This window comes from Lynx rufus, unplaced genomic scaffold (genome assembly GCF_022079265.1).
Source record: "Lynx rufus isolate CCGP_SWC_20201006 ecotype Redwood Valley unplaced genomic scaffold, mLynRuf1.p SCAF_4, whole genome shotgun sequence".
NCBI classification, from domain to species: Eukaryota; Metazoa; Chordata; class Mammalia; order Carnivora; family Felidae; genus Lynx; species Lynx rufus.
The window spans coordinates 92,350,113-92,374,430 of NW_025814856.1; the positions used below are offsets into that span (position 1 = coordinate 92,350,113).

General features: G+C 36.1%; 1 protein-coding gene across 2 annotated transcripts in view; it reads right to left on the reverse strand.

Annotated features, from left to right (window-relative positions):
- Positions 1-24,318, reverse strand: part of SLC25A40 (solute carrier family 25 member 40) — a 69,753-nt gene that overhangs the window by 20,718 nt on the left and 24,717 nt on the right. For both annotated transcript variants that reach the window (XR_006965132.1, XM_047095835.1), the window contains exons 6-10: positions 17,473-17,540; positions 15,015-15,139; positions 13,969-14,142; positions 3,854-3,963; positions 1,203-1,284 (exon numbers count right to left, since the gene is read on the reverse strand). Coding sequence is in view for 1 of the 2 variants with exons in the window: in XM_047095835.1 (XP_046951791.1) it covers positions 1,203-1,284; positions 3,854-3,963; positions 13,969-14,142; positions 15,015-15,139; positions 17,473-17,540 (559 nt within the window). In the remaining variant the exon portion in view is untranslated. The remainder of the gene's footprint in view (positions 1-1,202; positions 1,285-3,853; positions 3,964-13,968; positions 14,143-15,014; positions 15,140-17,472; positions 17,541-24,318) is intronic.

Genomic DNA, 24,318 nt, shown 5'->3' on the forward strand with positions numbered 1-24,318 from the left:
GTTAGCTCCTATTATTAGTGGGAACTAGGACTATGGAAAGTCAAGGACAAAGTTGTCATCGGATTCAGTTTCAGGGTTTGGTAAGCAATGATTTTTTCAACATATTATAATACCTATTTTACTTTGTATGCAAAATCTTCTATAATAAGATTATAAGAGACTTATCAGTCAGAAGGTTTACATGACATAATTTTGTAATGGGTAATTTCCAGTGGGTTTGCCACATTTTCCATAGATAATAATAATGACAGATCTGGTGGAAGCAACTAAGAGTACACTTTTGTTCTAGAAGAAATTACAGGTTACATAAAGAAGGAAAAATCGGATAATATGAAGAAAAAACCTATCCAAAGAAGCTAAAAAATAAACAGAAAAAAAAAAAAAGAAATATGTATACTAATGAAACAAACAAGAGACGATGGGTTCCTAGTAATTTCCTACCCTTCACCCTAATTTGTCTAGATTTATTTGAAAGGATAATTATAGGGGCGCCTGGGTGGCTAAGCTGGTTAAGAGTCTGACTCTTGATTTCAGTTCTGGCCATGATCTTATGGTTCATGAGATGGAGCCCCCACACAGTCTGTGAGAGCAAGTCCTGTGTCAGGCTCTGCTAGTGTGGAGCCTGCTTGGGATCCTCTCTCCCTCTCTCTCTGCCCCTTCCCTGCTCCCATTCTTCCTCTCTCTTTCAAACTCTTTAAAAAAAAAAAAATAGTTATATAGTATGCAATCTTTTTTTTTTTTAATTTTTTTTTTAACGTTTATTTTTACTTTTGAGACAGAGAGAGAGCATGAACGGGGGAGGGGCAGAGAGAGAGAGAGACACAGAATCTGAAACAGGCTCCAGGCTCTGAGCCATCAGCCCAGAGCCCGACGTGGGGCTCGAACTCACGGACCATGAGATCGTGACCTGAGCTGAAGTCAGACGCCCAACCGACTGAGCCACCCAGGCGAGCCTAGTATGTAATCTTCTATATAGCAGGTATGAGACTTAATTGATGGCAGGCAAAAGAGATTTTTAAATTTCTTAAATTTTGGAGGGGATTGAGAGTATTTTTTCTGGGCATTTCATTCTAACAGTATATTATAGTTTCAGTTAAGGCAGCAAAGGAAAAAAATCTTGTTTCCTTATTTTTCTTCTACCTGGAAAGAAAAACAAAAACAATCATGGCATCCTGAAAATGTTTTAAATTAATAAAACTTACTTTTATGACATTCATCTATCCAAAGTTGTGTCTGCTTTTGTGTTTTTACCACATCAAACGGCAAAGTTGCAATAGCTGCAATCTGTCAAAAAGTAAAATTGATTAAATTTACCTTTAAATTTTTTCTAAATGTTTTTACATTATTCTAAATAGGAAATTACTTCAGGATAATAATGGAAATCATAACTAAACTGAAACTTAAAATGAAACCATTATCTATTCAAAGAGAAGTTGTTATTAAAGAAAAAATAACGTGTCCTATATATTTCTCCCCAAATTCAGAAGTAAATAGTCTCAAAAAAGCTCTGCTACTTTCCTGAGGTCACACAACTACTAGTGATAGAGTCAGAATTAGAACCAGACAGACCACTGACTCCAAAACCAGTATTCACAAATTTCCGATGCTCCTGTAGGTCCTACTATTCCTTTACTATACATGAAGGTGTAGAGGGAGAGAGAATCCCAATGTAATATTTTAAAACAAATTCTCGGGGCGCCTGGGTGGCTCAGTTGTTTAAGCGTCCCACTTCGACTCAGGTCACGATCTCGCGGTCCATTAGTTCGAGCCCGGCGTCAGGCTCTGGGCTGATGGCTCAGAGCCTGGAGCCTGCTTCTGATTCTGTGTCTCCCTCTCTCTCTACCCCTCCCCCATTCAAGCTCTGTCTCTCTCTGTCTCAAAAATAAACGTTAAAAATAAAAAAAATAAAAAAATAAAACCGAAATTCTCAATTATTTAGTAAGCATTTAAAAATTCCAATATTTTTAAATTGATTAAAAAAAAATTTATATGAACAACACTTTATGGGTTTCAACATCTTTATCAAATATAGCTATAGTAGTTCACAAATCACACTTTTAAAAACATCTAAGGGGCGCCTGGGTGGTGCAGTCGGTTAAGCGTCCGACTTCAGCCAGGTCACGATCTCGCGGTCCTTGAGTTCGAGCCCCGCGTCGGGCTCTGGGCTGATGGCTCAGAGCCTGGAGCCTGTTTCCGATTCTGTGTCTCCCTCTCTCTCTGCCCCTCCCCCGTTCATGCTCTGTCTCTCTCTGTCCCAAAAAATAAATAAACGTTGAAAAAAAAAAATTTTTTTTTAAAAATAAAAAAAATAAAAACATCTAAAAGTGAATCAATGATTATTTTCAAAATGACCTAATTAAGGTTTTTTTTAAGAGTAAATTCCCTTAAGAATGTGTCATAATATTTGACATAATAGCCATGCAAAGTAAAAATGTTTTTCTTCCCAATTCACATTTGACAATAGGCTCCCAAAATGTTCCCCAAAATCAATTACATTGTATTTCACCCTAACGATGTTGTTTTAAGTTTCTGAACTAACATCAGTTTCAAAGATCTCAGGTAAGTGAAAATCAATTATTATTTCTCCCTCTCTATAATCTAGCATGTAGCAGCCAAAGGTAGCAACAATGTTATATAAGCCTTTGACACTTTCTAAAATGATGTGGCTTAGGCTGTTCTGTTTCCTGACAGAAAGTCTGAACATAACACTCATGTACTTTTTCTGTTACAGAAACAAATTTTTATTTGAAAACAGTCAAAGGGCAGCATTATAGGGCATCTAAAAGTAGGGAATTTTCCTTCACATTTTTGGAAAGCTGGTATAAAATCCTGGAGCCATAATCCAACTTTTTAAAAAAAGATATTAAGCATTTATTTTTATGTACAAAGTTGATTTTGTGATTCATCTGTTATAAATTTCAATATATAATAGTACTTGTTTTTCTTCATTCATGCTGGATTAAGATATAATGAAAATACAATTAAGTTACATTTAATCACCTCACAAATAAGAAGAATAATGAAAATACCTTGCTGGTTTTTAACTACTTAAATTACTCAAAAAGTCAATGGGCGTATAACTTACAGAGTTAAATCTGACAGAGCCCAGACCTGGAAACGCTCAAATCTAAGTTTTGAGCTCAATCACAGTGGCTTCCTTAGCTCCAAGTTTTCTGGTACAATTATTCCAGTATTTTTCTGCAGGTCTCCATCCCTTCACTATGCTCCTTCAATCTTGTTTTCATTTGGTTCCAATAGGTCAGCATCTCATTCTAGGTCATTACAAATTCATTTTGTGTAAGACCACTACACAACTTTACCTTATGTGGAAGAGTTAGAAAAAGTGAACTCTCTACTACCTAAAAAAGGTCATCAGAGATTCTTTCCTTCTGATTGTAATTTCTGTTAAAATTCCTTTAAGGAATGCTTACCAAAATGTTCCCAAAGAAATAGGAATTAGCGCAGAGGATGAAATTACTTCTATTCAATCTGATTATACATATGAAATGACACTCCATGAAAAATTACCTAACCAGATATACTGGCATTTAATTTAATGAACAAATGGGCAAATATCTGGTAAATAATAAAGCACTATTATAACTGTAATGATCTAAGAAATCCAAACTTTTTTCAGAAAAATGTATTTGTCATATAATAAAACCATGGACACAAAGTACATTTTAAGACATTTAATGACTAATAATTTATTTCCTCAAAAGGGGATAGTCAATACTTTAAGCCATGCAGCCCAAAAGTGGTATCTCAACAGATAGGAAATGCTATATAATTTGTTATAATAAGACAACTACCGTTATTCTGGAAAATTAACAACAAAATAATATAAACTTACAGAACCAGACAATGCCCCTGAAGTAAAGTGGATCATAAATGTTGGTTTATATAAACCAGATTTCTCACACAGCCACTTCTTTAAAACTTCATAGTTATACCAGTACAGTGCTATAAAAACAGAGAATGAAATGAACATAGAATTTAGAAGTAAAATGTGAACTTTATTTATAAATATATATTAAAGGAAAAGAGTAATTCTAACCTTGACACACCCTACTTCCTGCTTGGACACATACTAGATGAGATTGAAAAAGAAGGGGGCAGGGGGGAAGGGAAGAACCAAATTCTCAGAAATGTTCTAGCAGTCTTATAAACAAAAAGAACCCCTATGCAACAGTAAAGTAGGACTTTAATTCCAAAGCCTGACAAGGTCAGTAGGAGAAAACAAAATTACAGTTCAATCTCATTCATTAACAAAGGTATAAAGATTCTTAAAAAAATAAAAAATAAAAAAAAAGCAACTGAAGCCAGAAGTATTTTATAAAAGATCATACACTATGACTAAAGTGGGTTTTCATAAGAGGAATGCAAAGGTAGTAAATATAGCAAATAAATGCCAAACACTGCATTAAAATGCCCATGCAATAATCTAAAATTGATGGAAAAGCATTTTATAAAATTCAACACATTTTCATTTAAAGCAAAGCAATTTCTTGAAAACCTGGGATAAAAGAGAATTTCTTTAAATAGAAAAAGGATATGCATCAAAAACAATAGCAAAAGTAATTAATGGTGAAACAACAGAAGTATTTCCTTTAGAATGAGAAAAAATGATAGGGATGTGACATTATCATTGCTATTTATTATTCAAAACTGTTCTACGGAGCATAGTAAGATAGAAAAAAAATAAAAGCTCTAATGATTAAAAATGAACAAAGTAGTTATAATTTATATATTAATGTCTATATAGAAAATCCAAAAGACAAAATTATTAATAGAAATTTAAAAGTAGCTGAATATTAAACACAATCTAACAGACAAAAATTAATTATAACACTGCCCCAGCCTAAGATTTGGAATTTTTATTTTAAGAGAGCTTTTAAAATAGCTACCAAGAGGAGTTAAGATGGTAGAACAGGAAGGACCCCATGCTTGCCTCATTCCTTAAACTCAACTAGATAAATACTAAATCAATCTGAACAGCCAGGAAATTGACCTGAGGACTGAGAACACAAAATGCACGTCTAGAGGGAGAAAAGAGGCCACATCATGGAGGGGAGGAGATGGAGAGATGTGATTTGGGAGAGAAAGAACCTGGTTCTGTGGATGGGTGGGGGCCCTGATCAGGGAGAGAGGGAACAGAGATAGGGAAGGAGGGAAGGAGGGAAAGAAAAATACTGGATTACAAATGTAGACATAGGAAACTCAGTAACACCATAAAACATAGTAACATTCATCTCATAGGAGTCCCAGAAGAAGAGAGGGAAAAGGAGGCAGAAGGTTTATTTGAGCAAATTACAGATGAAAACTTTCCTAATCTGGGGAAAGAGACAGACATCCACATCCAGGAGGCACAGAGACAGACCTCCCATCAAAATCAATAAAAGCAGGCCAACACTGAGACATGCTGTAGTAAAATTTGCAAAATACAGATATATGGCAAGAATCCTGAAAGCAACAAGGGAAATGAAAACTGTAACTTACAAGGAAAGACAAGATTCACAGCAAATCTCTTCACAGAAACTTGGCAAGCCTGAAGGGGTGGCATAATATATTTATTCAACGTGCTGAATGGGAAAAATATGCAGCCAAGAATACCCTATCCAGCAAGGCTGTCATTCAGAACAGAAGGAGAGATAAAGAGTTTCCCAGAGGGGTGCCTGGGTGGCTCAATCAGTTAAGCTACCCAACTTTGGCTCAGGTCATGATCTTTTGGTTTGTGAGTTCAAGCCCCACATCAGGCTCTGTGCTGACAGCTTGGAGACTGGGGCCTGCTTCAGATTCTGTGTCTCCCTCTCTCTCTGTTCCTCTCCGCTTACACTCTCTCTCAAAAATAAATAAAACATTAAAAAAAAAGAGTTTCCCAGAAAGACAAAGAAACTAAAGAACTTCATGACCACTCCTAAAACAGCCCTGCAATAATTAAAGGGGACTTTTTGAGTGGGAAAAGAAGACCAAAAGCCACAAAGACAGAAACAATGACAAAACAAGTAATAAAATGGTAGTACTAAACTCATATCTATCAATAATTACTCTGAATGTAAATGAACTAAATGCTCTAACCAAAAGACATAGGGTGTCAGAATGGATTACCAAAACAAGACCCATCTACATGTTGGCTACAAGAGATTTATCTTAGACCTAAAGAAATCTGCAGATTGAAAGTGAGGGGTGGAAACCATTTATCAGGCTAATGGACATAAAAAGAAAGCTGGAATAGCCAAACCTGTATCTGACAAACTAGATTTTAAACCAAAGAATGTAACAAGAGATGAAGAAGGAAATTAGATCATAATAAAGGGGTCTATCTAACGAGATGATCTAACAATTTTAAATATTTATGCCCCCAACTTGAAACCCCTAAATATGTAAGTGGGACTTTAACACCCCACTTACAACAATGGACAGATCATCTAAGCAGAAACTCAACAGGGAAACAATGGCTTTGAATAACACGCTGGACCAGAGGGATTTAACAGAGATCTTCAGAACATTTCATCCTAAAGCAGAGTACACACTTTTTTGAGTACACATGGAACAGTCTCCAAAACAGATCACATACTGGGTCACAAATCAGGCCTAAGCAAATACAAGAAGATTGATATCATACTATACATTTTTTCTGCCTGCAATGCTATGAAACTTGAAGTTAATCACAAGAAAAAATTTGAAAAGACTATAAATACATGTAGGTTAAAGAACATCCTAATAAAGAATGAATGAGTTCGCCAGGAAATTAAAGAAGAAATAAAAAATAATACATGGAAGCCAATGAAAATGGAAATATAACAGTCCAAAACCTTTGGGATGCAGCAAAGGTGGTCCTAAGAGGGAAATATATAGCAATCCAGGCCTTCCTAAAGAAGGAAGTAAAGTCTCAAATACATGACCTAACTTTACACCTAAAGAAGCCAGAAAAGGAACAGCAAATAAAGCTTAAAGCAAGCACAAGTAGGGAAATAATAAAGATTAGAGCAGAAATATATGATATAGAAATGAACCAACAAACAAAAACAAAACAATAAAACAAATTAATGAAACCAGGAGCTTGTTCTTTCAAAGAATTAACAAAATTGATAATCCCCTAGGCAGACTTATCAAAAAAAAGAGAGCAAAAGGACCCAAATAAATAAAACCATGAATGAAAGAGCAGAGATCACAACCAATACCACAGAATTAGTTATAAGAGATTATTATGAAAAATTATAAATTTATAAAATATTATAAAGCTGTAATCATGAAGACAGTATGGTACTGGCATAAAAACGGACACAAAGATCAGTGGAACAGATTAGAAAGTCTAGAAGTAGATCCACAACTACATGGTCAACTAATTTTCGACTAAGCAGGAAAGAACATCCAGTGGAAAAAAGACAGTCTCTTCTACAAATGGTGCTAGGAAAACTGGTCAGTGACATGCAAAAGAATGAAACTGTACAACTTTCTTATACCATACACAAAAATCAATTCAAAATGAATGAAAGACTTAAATGTGAGACCTGAAACCATCAAAATGCTAGAGGAGAACACAGGTAGCAACTTCTTTGATCTTGGCTATGGCACTTCTCACTAGACACATCTCTGGAGGCAAGGGAAACAAAAAACAATCATCAACTCTTAGAACTTCATCAAGATAAAAAGCTTCTGCACAGTGAAGGAAACAGTCAACAAAACTAAAAGACAGCCTATGGAATGGGATATTTGCAAATGACATATCAGATAAAGGGTTAGCATCCAAAATCTATAAAGAACTTATCAAACTCAATACCCAAAAAACAATCCAGTTAAGAAATGGGCTGAAGCCTTGAATAGACATTTTTCCAAAGAAGACATCCAGGTGGCTAACAGGCATATGAAAAAATGCTCAACATCACTCATCATCAGGGAAAAGAAAATCAAAACCATGATGAGATACCACTTCACACCTGTCAGAATGGCTAGAACTGACAACACAGGAAACAAAAGATGTTGGCGAGAATGTGGGTAAAGGGGAAACCTCTTACACTGCTGGTGCGGATGCAAACTCATGCAACCACTCTGGAAAAGAGTGTGGAGGTTCCTCAAAAAGTTAAAAATAAAACTACCCTACAACCCAGCAATTGCACTACTAGGTATTTATCCAAAGGATACAAAAATGCTGATTCAAGAGGGCATATGCACTCCAATGTTTATAGCAGTACTATCAACAATAGCCAAACTATATGAAGAGCCCAAATGTCCATCGACCAATGAATGGATTAAGAGGTGGTATATATACCCAATGGAATATTAGTCGGTGATAAAATAGAATGACATCTTGCCATTTTCAACAATGGGGATAGAACTAGATTGTATTATTAAAAGTGAAAGAAGTCAGTCAGAGAAAAACAAATACTCAAGAAATATCACTCCTATGTGGAATTTAAGAAACAGAACAAACACAGAAGGGGAAAAAAGGAGGGAGGTGAACCATGAGACTTTAACTATAGAGAACAAATAGGATTACTGGAGAGGAGGTGACTAGGAGATGGGCTAAGTGGGTGATAGGCATTAAAGAGGACACTTGTTGGGATAAGCACTGGGTTTTAGATGTAAGTGATGAATCACTAAATTCTACTCCTGAAAGCAATAGTATGCTGTATGTTAACTAACTCGAATTTAAATACAAACTTAAATAAAATAGCTACCAAAGTTGGAGGTAGGTGTACCCATAAATAAATCTAAAAAAAAAAGTTGTACATAATATTAAGAAAATTTTACAACTCTACTAAAACACTTTAAAAACTTAGAGTTATATAACAGAGATATAGGACAATACTGGAGGGGGGAAATAAGGTAAGATCAAAACATTTAATAATGCACTAGTAATTTAGACAACACTGCAGTATTAGCAAAGGGTTAGACAAATTGTCCAGTGGAATAGATCCAGGCATGTGTGAAACTTTAATGTGACAGGTTATACTGCAAACTCCTGGAGCATGTATGGTTATTCAATAAATGATGCTGGGATAACTACCATCCATATGAGGGAGAAAGACAGTTGAATACTTACTTCAGTTCTTAATCGCAAATCAATTATGGATAAGTGAATGGCCAATGAAACAGTGCCCAATCTCATTAATAATCAGGCAAGTATTAAGTTAAAATAAGATACCACTTTAACTTACTAGGTGAACAAAAATTATGAACTTTGATAGTAAAAGTGCTGGTGAGGGGATGAAATGAAGGAACAGAAAACTGGTAGGTGTACTGATCTACACAATGACTTTAAAAAAGAATTTGAGAGGTGCCTGACTGGCTGTCAGCAGAGTATGCAACTCATGATGTCAGGGTCATGAGTTCAAGCCCCACATTGGGCATGAAGCCTAATTAAAAAAAAAGAATTTGATATTCCTTAATAATTAAAATATATATTTATATGAACTAACAAATCTAATACTGGACAAATTCTTGTACACCAAGAGTCTGTTAAAAACATTCACAATAGCACGCACTTGTTTACTCATAAAGAAGAGTAAAAATTTTTTAAAGTTATACGTAAAAACAAAAGTAAATCTTAAGATTCTTAAGTAAAATAAGCTTTTAAAGCTCAAAAAGAGGTGCCTGGGTGGCTCAGTTGGGTGTCTGACTTTGGCGCAGGTCATGCTTCTCGGGGTTTGTGGGTTTGAGCCCCAAGTTGGGCTCTGTGTTGATAGCTTGGACCCTGGAGCCTGCTTCAGATTCTGTGTCTCCCTCTCTCTGTCCCTCCCCAATTTGTGCTCACTCTCCCAAAAATAAACATTAAAGAAAAGCTCAAAAATAGGCAAAACTAAATAACATACTGTTTAGAAATAATAGAAAAGATCAATGAAACCAAGAGTTGGTTTTTTTGAAAAAAATAAACAAAATTGATAAACCTCTAGCCAGGCTTCTCAAAAAGAAAAGGGAGATGACCCAAATAGATAAAATCATGGATGAAAATGGAATTATTACAACCAATCCCTCAGAAATACAAGCAATTATCAGGGAATACTATGAAAAATTATATGCTAACAAACTGGACAACCTGGAAGAAATGGACAAATTCCTAAACACCCACACACTTCCAAAACTCAAACAGGAGGAAAAAGAAACAGACCCATAACCAGCAAAGAAATAGAATCAGTTATCAAAAATCTCCCAACACATAAGAGTCCAGGACCAGATGGCTTCCCTGGGGAATTCTACCAGACTTTTAAAGTAGAGATAATACCTATCCTTCTCAAGCTGTTCCAAAAAATAGAAAGGGAAGGAAAACTTCCAGACTCATTCTATGAAGCCAGCATTACTTTGATTCCCAAACCAGAGACCCAGCAAAAAAAGAGAACTACAGGCCAATATCCCTGATGAATATGGATGCAAAAATTCTCAAGAAGATACTAACAAATCGAATTCAACAGCATATAAAAAGAATTATTCACCATGATCAAGTGGGATTCATTCCTTGGCTGCAGGGCTGGTTTAACATTCGCAAATCAATCAATGTGATACATCACGTTAATAAAAGAAAAGATAAGAACCATATGATCCTGTCAATCGATGCAGAAAAAGCCTTTGACAAAATTCAGCATGCTTTCTTAATAAAAACCGTCGAGAAAGTCGGGATAGAAGGAACATACTTAAACATCATAAAAGCCATTTATGAAAAGCCCACAGCTAACATCATCCTCAATGGGGAAAAACTGAGAGCTTTCCCCCTGAGATCAGGAACACGACAGGGATGTCCACTCTCACTGCTGTTGCTTAACATACTGTTGGAAGTTCTAGCATCAGCAGACAACAAAAGGAAATCAAAGGCACCAAAACTGGCAAAGATGAAGACAAGCTTTCACTTTTTACACATGACATGATATTATACATGGAAAACCCGATAGACTCCACCAAAAGTCTGCTAGAACTGATACATAAATTCAGCAAAGTCGCAGGATACAAAATTAATGTGCAGAAATCAATTGCATTCTTATACACTAATAATGAAGCAACAGAAAGACAAAAAAGAAACTGATCCCATTCACAATTGCACCAAGAAGCATAAAATACCTAGGAATAAACCTAACCTAACCCAAACTAAACTACAGACACCTTATGAAGGAAACTGAAGAAGATACAAAGAAAGGAAAAACATTCCATGCTCATAGGCTGGAAGAAAGAATATTGTCAAAATGTTAATACTACCCAAAGCAATCTACATATTCAGTGCAATCCCAATCAAAATTGTGCCGGCATTCTTCTTAGAGCTAGAACAATCCTCAAATTTGTATGGAACCACAAAAGATCCAGAATAGCCAAAGTAATGTTGAAAAAGAAAACCAAAGTGGGAGGCATCACAATCCTGGACTTTAGCCTCTACTACAAAGCTATAATCATCAAGACAGTACAGTATTGGCGCAAAAACACATAGACACATAGACCAATGGAATAGAATACAGAACCACGAACTGGATACACAAACTATGGCCAATTAATGTTTGACAAAGCAGGAAAGAGTACCAAGTGGAAAAAATTCTCTTTAGCAAATGGTGCTGGGAGAACTGGACAGCAACATGCAGAATGAAACTAGACAACTTTCTTACACCATTCACAAAAAATAAACTCAAAATGGATAAAGGACCTGAATGTGAGACAGGAAACCCATCAAAACCCTAGAAGGGAAAGCAGGAAAAAACCTCTCTGACCTCAGCCGCAACAACTTCTTACTTGACACATCTCCAAAAGCAAGGGAATTAAAAGCAAAAATGAACTACTGGGACCTCATCAAGATAAACAGCTTCTGTACTACAAAGAAAACAATCAACAAAACTAAAAGGCAACCAACAGAATGGGAGAAGATATTTGCAAATGACATATCAGATAAAGGGCTAGTATCCAAAATCTATAAAGAACTCACCTAACTCCACACCCAAAAAGCAAATAATCCAGTGAAGAAATGGGCAGAAGACACGAATAGACACTTCTCTAAAGAAGACATCCAGGGGCGCCTGGGTGGCGCAGTCGGTTAAGCGTCCGACTTCAGCCAGGTCACGATCTCACGGTCCGTGAGTTCGAGCCCCGCGTCAGGCTCTGGGCTGATGGCTCAGAGCCTGGAGCCTGTTTCCGATTCTGTGTCTCCCTCTCTCTCTGCCCCTCCTCCGTTCATGCTCTGTCTCTCTCTGTCCCAAAAATAAATAAACGTTGAAAAAAAAAAAAAAAAAAAAAAGAAGACATCCAGATGGCCAACAGGCACATGAAAAGATGCTCAACGTTTCTCCTCATCAGGGAAATACAAATCAAAACCACACTCAGATATCACTTCACACCAGAGTGGCTAAAATTAACAAATCAGGAGACTACCAATGCTGGAGAAGATGTGGAGAAACGGGAACCCTCTTGCATTGTTGGTGGGAATGCAAACAGGTGCAGCTGCTCTGGAAAACAGTGTGGAGGTTCCTCAAAAAATTAAAACTAGATCTACCCTATGACCCAGCAATAGCACTGCTAGGAATGTACCCAAGGGATATAGGAGTGCTGAGGCACAGGGCCACATGTACCCCAATGTTTATAGCAGCACTTTCAACAATAGCCAAATTATGGAAAGAGCTTAAATGTCCATTAAATGACAAATGGATAAAGAAATTGTGGTTTATATACACAATGGAGTACTACATGGCAATGAGAAAGAACGAAATATGGCCCCTTGTAGCAACGTGGATGGAACTGGAGAGTGTGATGCTAAGTGAAATAAGTCATACAGAGAAAGACAGATACCATATGTTTTCACTCTTATGTGGATCCTGAGAAACTTAACAGAAGTCCGTGGGAGAGGGGAAGGAAAAAAAAAAAAAGAGGTTAGAGATAGAGCCAAAGCATAAGAGACTCTTAAAAACTGAGAACAAACTGAGGGTTGATGGGGGGTGGGATGGAGGGGAAAGTGGGTGATGGGCATTGAGGAGGGCACCTGTTGGGATGAGCACTGGATGTTGTATGGAAACCAATTTGATAATAAATTTTATATTTAAAAAAAAAATCGAATGGTAAAAAAAATTCAGTATAGCAGTGACCACTGGATGTGGCAGTCGAGGCGGATATATGTCATGATTTGAAAAACTGCAGTGTTCTAGTTCAGAGATTGAACTGGTGACCTCACATGTGTTCACTTTATTAATATACTTCATAATTTATACTGTTATTTTCTACTTGTCAAATATTATAGTAAAAAAAATAATTGGCCTATGAATCTATATTTCTAAATAGCATTAACTGAATATAGAAGGTTGAAGAAAAATAGTAATGGAAAGGGCAAGATGCATGTGAATAAGAGAGCCCAAGAAAAGGATTAACTCAAAGGAAAGAAGAAAGAGGAACTTTAATACAAGGGTTCTCAATAATTATTCATCTCAGGTCTTAAACAGAAAATTCTGTGATTCACAAGAGAAATATTACTGAAGTATGCACATTTTGTAAGTTATTTGTTAGTTTTATACTTCTTTTTCATAATTTTCTGTTTCTTCATAATTCAATAATTAGCACAATCTTCTGATTAATAATAGTGTTTTACAGGATACTCAAAGGGGAAGATTTTGATCTGTAATAATTGAAAAAGCAGGAGTCAATATAATTCACAGGTGGTATTTAATGTATTTTATATTTTGATTTGTATTAATTTATTTACCTTACTAATTATGGCATTTAGAATAATGTCAAAGGTAGTTTGTATTATCTAAATATGACTACATACCAGTTAATATCTTTTAAAAAGTTAAAAAGAAAGAAGAAAGAAAAGCTTGTATTAGACAGATACTATTCATTCAATAAAGACTCATAAAGATCTGAGAGCCCAACAACAAACTAGAAGTTTATGGTCACTAAAGAAGATAACTTACTGTTAGCCTTAAAGGGTTTAAATTTAGTTGATTTAAAAGTGATATATACATCAGACAACACTACCTAAAATTGAGCAGATACTAAAATAAATCCTACCTGAGAATGGTACGTCTCTAAGAACAGTAGGAGCCCAGCCCCTCCAAAGGGAAATCCAACCATCTTCAGACACTTTCCTGCTGATAAATCGATGTAATTCTTCATAAGAAAACTTCTTAGATTGCATCTTGGTTCTAATCAATTCTAATGGACTTATCACAGTTACTGCACCAACTAATACAAACAAGTAAATATAAGAAAATAAAAACAAAACCATGTACGATGCAAACATATATACAAAAATATTTCATCATTATATATAAAAAAATTTTATTCTGAAATGTCTGCAAACCTTAAAATCAAATAGGTAAGGATGCCAATATATTGGTGCACCTTATTTTTCCTTTATAAGAGTATTTCTTAAAAGTCTGTTTTCATTTAACTTCCTCTTTCTGGTTTCAATTCTTTTTCTTTTTTTTAAGATTTTATTTTATTTTTTTTTAAAGTAACGTGTAATGTCTAATATCTATAATCAATGTAGGGCTCAAACTCTCAACCCTGAGATCACGAGTCATGTGCTCCACCCACTGAGCAAAGCCAGGTGCGCCTAGTTTCAAGTCTTTCAAGAGCAGTTCCAGAAATATTACACATCAATTAAAGTACTATAAAACCTCACTTTTATATTTCTCACGGAGAGAAATATCCTTCTTCACAGAGGCAAATTCCCTTCTGAATAGACTCTGAATCCCAGAGTCTACAAGGAAAATGATTCAGGACTTGGGCATCAATTTGATATCAACCTGACATTAATCTGACATCTGATGTAACTCTAAAATCTAGAAAATATAAAGTCTAACCTCTCTGCCCAAGATTCAAAAGGGATGGGTTGATCCCCTCCTATCCTATGGCAATCACCATACTACGACTCAAAGAGTATAGATATTAACAAATCAGTACAAACTACAATGCAAAATACATCTTACCAATACTCTGTATTTTATGGAACATTATCTGTGACTGTCAAAATTTTAAAATAAGCTTTAAACCGAAATCAAAATGACATAACAATATGTTTAAGTTTATTAAACAATAAGTTTATTACTTACATCTAGCAACAATTCCAGCAACAATTGGTATATGACTTTCATTTTCTCCTAATTTTGATTTCAGAAAATAAGTTAATTGATCATAGCAGGTAAAATAAATGACTGTGGCAGGAACTGCCATCACTCTGTTAGAAACACACAAACAAAAAGATTTATACAAAATTAACAAAAGGCTTAAATGTATTCTTAAATTATTATTAAATATAAGCAAAAATCCTTATATTGTGTATAAGCTGAAAACCACAATGAATCAGTACAAATGATCAACTTTTCCTTTAAAATTATTGTGTTTAACTTAGTATGCAACAAAACGATACACAGTAGGTATCTGCCCTATGGAAGTTTAGATTCTAGTTGTGAAGGTAAGTTACAGAGCACTTGGTCAGGTCATAAACAGGAAAAGACTAATGAGGACACTCCTCTACCTCCTTGACTTGTTCTATTGTTTCTGGTCTCCCAAAATCTTCCTCCCAATTACATTTACTATAATGTGAAAACCTCTGAAGTAAAAAATACAAGAGCATTTATAAAATATTTTTCAAACTATGGGCCATATGTCATACCTGCTTATAACTAGAAATAAATTACAATTAATGTTTTGAGGAAATTCCAATGACATACCTTTCAAATGAAATTATCAAAAGGTTATTATAAATAAAATTAAACACAAAGGTGGGGCACTGGGTGGCTCAGTAGGTTAAGCATCCAAGTCTTGATTTCGGCTCAGGTCATAATCTCACAATTCGTGAGACTGAGCCCTGAATTGGATTCTGCACAGACAGCATGGAGCCTGCTTGGGATTCTCTCTCTCCATCTCTCTCTGCCCCTCCCCGACTTATGCTTTCTCTCTCTCAAAATAAATAAATACATAAAAATTAAACACAAAGTTGCAGGCACTCTCATGTTATATATATTAACACAACAAGAAACCAACTTATGTTTATGGTCTAACTAAGGGACATTCACAGACCATACTTTGAAATGTCTAAGGTTCCATAGTGAAATTTGATGATGAGAATTAGAAAAAGAACTGACTGTTGGTTCTGGATCAGCCACTAACTTTAGAATTTTAGGCACTGTTTAAAATATATGCCTCTGGGCGCCTGGGTGGCTCAGTCGGTTGGCATCCAACTTCGGCTCAGGTCATAATCACACGGTTTGTGAGTTTGAGCCCTGTGTCGGGCTCTGTGCTGACAGCTCAGAGCCTGGAGCCTACTTCAGATTCTATGTCTCCCTCTCTCTCTGCCCCTCACCCACTCATGCTCTGTCTCTCTCTGTCAAAAATAAATAAACAAAAAAAATTAAAATATACACCTCAAAGTTGACTAATTCACTCCATAAAAAGATACATTAAAAAGAAATGAGACAGGGGTGCCTGGGTGGCTCAGTCTGTGAAGTGGCCAACTTGAGCTCAGGTCATGATCTAGCGGTTCATGGATTTGAGCCCCATGTTGGGCTCTGTGCAGCTCAGAGCCTGGAGCCTGATGTCTCCCTCTCTCTGCTCCCTCCCCCGACTCATGCTCTGTCACTCTCTCAAAAATAAAACATTTAAAAAATTTAAAAGAAAAAGAAATGAAACAAAGTATTACTTGGGCTTTTTCCATTTAGCCTTACTAGTTTATCATATTAACTCATATAATAGCTAGTTAGTAGAGAATTAAAATTATCCAGGAAAGGGAAAGTACACACATCAGGGTATTTCTTGTTAGTAAAATAAATAAAAAACAAAATAACACCAAACTCTTCATTTCAGAAAATGCAAACAAAATTATGCACCAAAGACCTAACACAGCAGGCCTGGTTGTTCAAATCTTCTTTATCTTCAGGAGGACCTTTCTGCATGCCTGACTTTTGGCCAACTCTAAGGAATTTAGCCCTTGGAATAGTCCCTGCAATAAGGTTTCTTCGGTATGTTTGTAGCACAAAGTCAACTTGTTTAGGCTGATTTGTGCAAATTAGGTTTTTGGTAAATATCTGTTTTCTTCTGGGGGGTCTGGAGTTCTGGTAATCACAGCTGGTCATAAAGCAAGGTCATCAATCCCAATGTAAGCTTCAGACTGCCATTCAAAAGGATTTTAAGGTAGAAACACTTTGCACATGCTGCTGCACTTCAGTGGTGGAAGAACAAGCATGTCCTGTGGGATGTCACCAGGGAGGGCCCTGGAAGCCTTGTGCCTGTCTGGTCAACTACTGTTGTGCCTTTCCCTTACTGATTCTGCTTTGTCTCCTTTTGCTGCAGTAAATCACAGACATGAGTATAACCTTAGGTCCTGTGAGTCCTTCCAACAAATCATCAAGTATGTGGGTGGTTGTGAGACTCACAAAACAATGTTTTAGAAAATGAAAAAATCCTAATATTAAAAATTTTATGCACAATTTTATGCAACCATGTTTACTATAAGGCAAAATAAAACAGCAATCACCATTTAGTGAGAAAAAATAGTAAATTATAACTTACAAAGTAGGGGGAAGGCCACTCCACAGGGATTTAATGCCCTCATTTCGAATGATTTTCAAAAAGGCATCCTAAAATTATAATAGAAAAAAGTGTCAAAATATATCCCTGAACCCAACATTACAAACTTTTTGATAAATGATTGGTACACTGATTCTTTTAAGCATTTATGTCCAAAATATGAGTTTCTCAAACTTATATTACATCCATTCTTTTAAAACTTTCAAACATAAATAAAACATAAATTTCTGAATGATACTTTCTGCTAAACAGAATAAAAACTATGTCACTAAGCTTTGGATTATTCTACTTAGGGCTTAGATGCCAAGTTTTATAAAGTTTATTATAAAAAGGAATTGGAGTAATGGCAGAGAATTGGTCAGAATAACTCTCTTGACCTACTAAAGAATCTGAGAAAATATTATTTAAACCCAATACTTGAATTCTCTGGAGAGGAATCAAAAGCAGGTAAAGAACAGAGGAAAGTACTGTTAAGAGAGAGCAATGAGAGATTTGCAAGTTTGTAGCTTTTTGCCCATGGAAGTCAGCTGAGAACAGCACATGTACTTGCTTAAGGTGGCAAATACAGAGTGCAGGGTGGCAAATAAAGAGTGCACAAAGTTTGCATACAAAATCAGCCACAAAACTTGGCTCGCTAATAAATTATGCAATGCCTAGAGGAAGATAACAAAGTGCTGGCAACAGCAACAACAACAAAAAAAGCAGCAGCTAAAAGCTGCTGAGTGGAAGTTTCAGCTGCAACTCACCACAGGGGAACCTAAATATGGAGTCTGAATAGAGCCAAAGTTCAGTGCTAGAATTCTAGAACAAAACTGACTCTTTAGAATATAAAAGAAATCCAGAGTCCTTACAACGCATCATTCATAACTTCCACTATACAATCAAAATTGATTAGGGGTGCCTGGGTGGCTCAGTTGGTTAAGCATCCAACTTTCAGCTCACGTCATGATCTCATGGTTCGTCAGTTCGAGCCCCGCTTCGGACTCTGTGCTGACAGCTCAGAGCCTGGAGCCTACTCCGGATTCTGTGTCTCCCTCTCTCTGCCCTTCCCCTGCTCTCTCTCTCGCTCTCTCTCAAAAATAAACATTAAAAAATTTTAAAAAATTGATTAGATATAGAACAAAATATGCCCATACTTAAAGAAAAAGTAGTCAATAGAAATCAATGCTGAAATTTCAAATAATATAGTTAGCAGACAAGAATTCTAAAGCAGCTATTATAAATATATTTAAAAAACTAAAAAGAGGATACATACATAATGAGTGAACAAATTTGGAATTTCAGCAAAGAAACAGTTACCATAAAAAACAGCCAAATGAAAATTCTAAACCTGAAATGAAAAATTCACTAAGTGGGCTTAATAGCAGAATGGAAGCAGCAAATAAAGAGTTGGTGAACTTGAAGGTAGATCTTCAATCTGAAGAAGGGGGAGAAAAAGAATGAAGAAAAATGAACAGAGGCTCAGGGACACTGGGGAAACACTGAGTGGTAGAATGGTTTTATATGGAATCAGACAGGAAAGGAGAGAAAAGAGTCTTAGAAATAACCTGAACAAATGATGGCCAAAAACTTCCCCAAATAAGTGAAAGATACCAATTTACAGAGCCTAAAATCACAAGGATCCCAAGCAAAATAAACACAGTGAAAACAAAAAAAGAAAAGAAAAATGATAAGGGGTGATACAAATGAAGGCTAACCTCTCATCGGACACATGGAAGGCCACAAGATAATGAATGACACGTTAAACGTACTGAAAAACACATTATGCCAGAATTTTGTATGTTGCCAAAACAGGCTTCAAAAAGATGCTTGATAAAGACATTTCACTGGAACAAAAGCTGAGAGAAAAACTGCCAAAATACCTGCACTAAAGAAATGTTGAGAAAAGTTCTTCAGGGAAGAGGGCCACAATGCCAAATGGCAACTAAGATCTTCAAACAAGTTAGGAAGTACAGGAGAAATGGTAAATATGCGGTTATATACAAAACATTTATTTTCCCCCTTTCTCCTTTTAACTACTTTAAAAGATACAAGACTCTAAATAAAAAATTCTAATAGTGAAATGTGGAATTTGCAACATGCAAAGATGAACTGTACACGAAGCTATAGCACAAATAAAGAGGAGAGTGAATGGTGTCAAGAACTGTGAAGGGGCTGGGACTGTACTCCACCTGCAAGTTGACAAATCAGCTAGCCACAGTATCATGAGAGCTGGTAGAAGACAAGAATCTCTGGGATAAGAGGTAAAGGACAGTTTATTACTCACAGGACCAGCAGCAGCCAGAGTATCAGCATTTCTGTGCCAGTTTCCTGAGCCCCAATTTCCACAAGGCAACATGAAGAAGGCTGGAAGACACCTGAACATATGGTGGCCTGCATTATAGGAGGGGAAATCTGACCATAGGGAACCCAAATCCTCTATAATAGGCAGTGAGGATACCTTTCCTTTGCCCTAGAGGGAAACACTGTATCATCCAAGCTTATTCATTATGTAAACATCCTTGAAAAGATGGTAAGGACAAAGGACAGTCAGTACCTTGCTCAAAACTTATGCAAAATGTGAAAGATTTTTGGAGAACGGTCTCCCTAGAAATGGGAAGAGAGAAGTCAATGTAATATTAATTATAATTGAACTAATCCAAAAGAGAGCAAGGAGAAAACAAAACAAAAAGCAACAGAGGGAGCATATAGTTTTAGACTGAAACTCAACCATGTTAGTAATTTTGGGGGCGCCTGGGTGACTCAGTTGGTTAAGCATTGAATGTTGCTCAGGTCACGATCTCACAGTTTGTGAGTTCAAGCCCCAAGTGGGGCTCTGGGCTGACAGCTCAGAGCCTGCAGCCTTCTTTGGATACTGTGTCTCCCTATCTCTCTGCCCCTCCCCTGCTCATGCTCTCTTTCTCTCAAAATTAAACATTAAAAAAATAAATTAAAAAATAAATAAAGTACTAAATTATCCAATTAAAAATCAGAGATTGTAAGAGAGGGTAACAAAAGAACAAGGCCCAGCTATGTCGTCTTGGAATAAAAGGATGGAAAAAGATATACTTTATAAATAATAATATGAGAAAACTGGAGTGGCTATATTATGTCAGACAAAAATTTCAATATAATGAATACCAGTAGTGATAAAGACACTTCATTATGATGAAAATATGTCAGAAAAACATATCAAAATCCATGTAACAAACCTAACAGAACTAAAGGGAAAACAAACTGTCAATCATAATTGAAGATTTTTATATCCTCTTTCAGTGACTGACAGAGTAAAGAAAAAATTGAGTAATAATCTAGAAGATCTAAATGAAACATCAGCCATCCTGACCTAATAGTTTATAGGATACTATGCCCAACAATTGCAGAGTACAGATTTTAAAGTGTACATAAAGGGGTGCGTAGGTGGCTCAGTCAACTGAGTGTTTCGAATCTTGATTTCAGCTCAGTCATGATCCTACAGTCGTGGAATCGAGCCCCACTTAAGATTCTCTCTCTCTCTCTCTCTCTCCCTCTGGCCTTCTTTCCCACTTGTATGCTCTCTCTCTTTCTAAAATAAATAAATAGATAGAGATAGATAGATAGTAGATGGGTAAAGTGCATATAAAATATTCAACAAGACAGATCATATGTAGGGCCATTAAGCAAGACTCAATAAATTTCAAAAATGTGAAAATTTACAGAGTATATTCCTCTAATCACACTGGAATTAAAAGCAGACATCAGGAATAACAGGATATCTAGAAAGTACCCCATTATTAAGAAATTAAAATACTACACTTCTAAACCCAGGGCAAAAAACAAAATTACAAGGGAAATCAGAAAATATTTCAACTGATAATAAAAACAGAACATCAAAATTGTGGAATACATCAAATTTAGTGCTCTGAAGGATATAGCTGCCACTTCTGTTCTCACAACAAGAAAAAAGCTGAACTGAAAAATTAACAACTTGTTTTACATTTAGAAACGTAACCAGTTTTCAAATATACCCCAAACTTATATTCTCCTTAACAAAGCTGAGCGAGGGAAACTATTTTATCAGACCCTCATTTACTGCAGTTTTGCCAAAATCTGCAATCTGGCACAGTGGAAATACCCAATTCATGCTTCGTAAGAGTAAGACCTAGTCATAGGACTATAGAATGTTTCTCTTCCTACATACTTACCACCCCATCAACAGGGCTCCTGTGAAACAGAGGATCACAGCTGAAAGAACCACAAACCTAAGACCCTATTTGAGCAGTCTCTAGGAAAACTCAAAGATGATAGCGAACAAGACAAAAAAATAGGACACTAGAGGGAACTTCATTCTCTGAGAACACAGCTATAACAGGCAGTAAACATAGACTAGCTTCTAATCAGATAAACATATCACTTGACAATAAAGCTGTATTTACCTGTTTTTTTTTTTTTAACCCAATACAACATGCCTGGCTTTCAACAAAAAAATTACAAAGCACGCTGAATGGCAAACAACACAGTCTGAAGAGACAAAGCAAGCATCAGAACCAGACTCATATATGGCAGAGATTTCAGAATTATCAGACTGGGAATCTAAAAACATTAAAAAAAAATTAAAAATAACTAAGATGAATATGCCAAGCGTTCTAATGGTAGTGTCAGAGGAGCAGAGGAAGAAAATGAGGAGGGGTTAGGGTTTTCCTGTCACCAGTGTAAGGCAAGCCAGAACTTCCTCTCTGCTGTCTTAGTCTGTTTGAGCTGCTATAACCAAGTACCTTATAAATGAAAGAAATGTATTTCCCACATTTCTGGGGGCTGGAAGTCCCAGACCAGGGTGCCAGCAAGGTCACAGGGTCCTCTTCCAGGTCTTTGATTTCTCATTGAATTCTCACATAGTGGAAGGACAAGGGAACTCTGGGGTCTCTTTTCTAAGGACATTAATTCCGTACGTGTCTGCCCTCATGACATAATCACCTGTCAAAGGCTACGCCTCCTAATACCATCACATCAGGTATCAGGATTTCAACATTAGAATTTTGGGGAGATACAAACATTCAGATCATATCACCTGTGTAAGAGTAAAGAAACTCTCCACACGGTGTGCCCATGGAAGCTAAGTGAGGAACCTTAACTTCCAGCTACACTCAGTACTAACAAGGTGACACGCCTCTTCCTCTAACATTGTCTAAAAAGCCAGTCACAACAGAATGTTTCAGTGAGATTCAGAGTCTCATAATGTAATACTTAAAATTTCTTGGTTTCAATAAAAAAAAAAAACAATCACTTGTCATTCTAAGAAACAGGAAGATATCAAACTGAATGAAAAGAGACAATAAACAGACGCCAACACGGAGAAAAGAAGAATATTAAAATTATCTGACATAGATTTTAAAGCAGTCAACAGAGAAATCACTGAATGATCATTTACAAACACATCCAAAAAATTAGGAAGCCTCAGCAAATAAATATACACCCAAAAACCCTATAAAGACAGAATTCTAAAAAATGTTCAAGTAACACATTAGAAGGCAGGAAAAATAAAACAGCAACAGAAAACAAAGAGAAAGCAAAAAAGGAAATGGTAGGCTGTTAACAATGGGACAACAGAATCAAAATGGAATCACGTATGCTCACCCCTATGTCAGCACAACCAGCATAGTACCTAACCTAACTGCAGTTTCAGCCTCTCCTAAGAACATGACCTTTAATCAGTCAATGTGTAATTACCAGGTTAGCACTAGTGAGGTAATCTGCCAGACAGACCCCCACCTTCCCTCAGAGGAAGGTGACCTTGCCTGTAACAATCCACTCCTGGTTAGTAGAACTTCCTGGCCCCATCTTCTTCTGCCTATAAAAGTCTTCTGTTTGGTGTAGCTCCTCAGAGCTCCTTTCTACTTGCTAGATGCAACACTGCCCAAATCATGAATTGTTGAAATAAAGCCAATTAGATCTTCAAATTTAGTCAGTGAATTTTGCTTTTTAACAAAGATTAAGTTCTAATATATCTATAACTCTATTAAATATCAGTAGTCTAAATACATCTGGTAAAAGATAAAAACTGACAGTAGTTCAAAAAACATTACTCAATTATATGCCATTATGGGGAGCAAAATTTGCCACCACAAAATGTGACTTTTTGACATGTAGATTATTTTAGGCTGAATATTTTCAAGAAACATAAGGTTCAGGAAGAAACTTTGACCTTCTTTCTGTCTAAAAGAGTTTAGAAAGAGGAAGTGCTCTAGGAAGGGAGCTTTCACCATAGATAACTATAGTATAATATAAAGTAGGTGTGGTAGAGAGAAATCTAGCAAAATCTGTTAAAATTCCTGTGTCCCAATGTTTCTATGTGGTTCAGCACACATTATTTACCAAACATTTACTTTTTCATATTCCTGTGAATTGTCTTTATTCCTTTGAAGTCCCAGACCCCTCTCCCTTCTTAACTGTGGGTGGCATATAAACCTTAAATGCCTGCCTGGGGGCTGTATTATCTTACAGAGCACCTGTACATATGTAATTAAGTTTGATTTTCTCCTGTTAATCTGTCTCATTGTCAACACAGTAAAGATGTTATTTCTTCCCAAAGAGATATATAGCCTTAACACAATTTCTATAAAAATCTTAGTGACATTTTTTATAGATATAAAAATATTTTTCTAAAATTTATATGAAGAGACCAAGGAACCTCAGGAATAGCTAAAACAACTTTGAACAAGAAAAATAAAAATAAAGTGGGAGAAATCAGTCTACCCAATTTCAGGGCTTATATAGTTATAGTAATTAAGACTGTGTGATCTCAATACCCAAAAAACAAATAATCCAGTGAAGAAATGGGTAAAAGACATGAATAGACACTTCCCCAAAGAA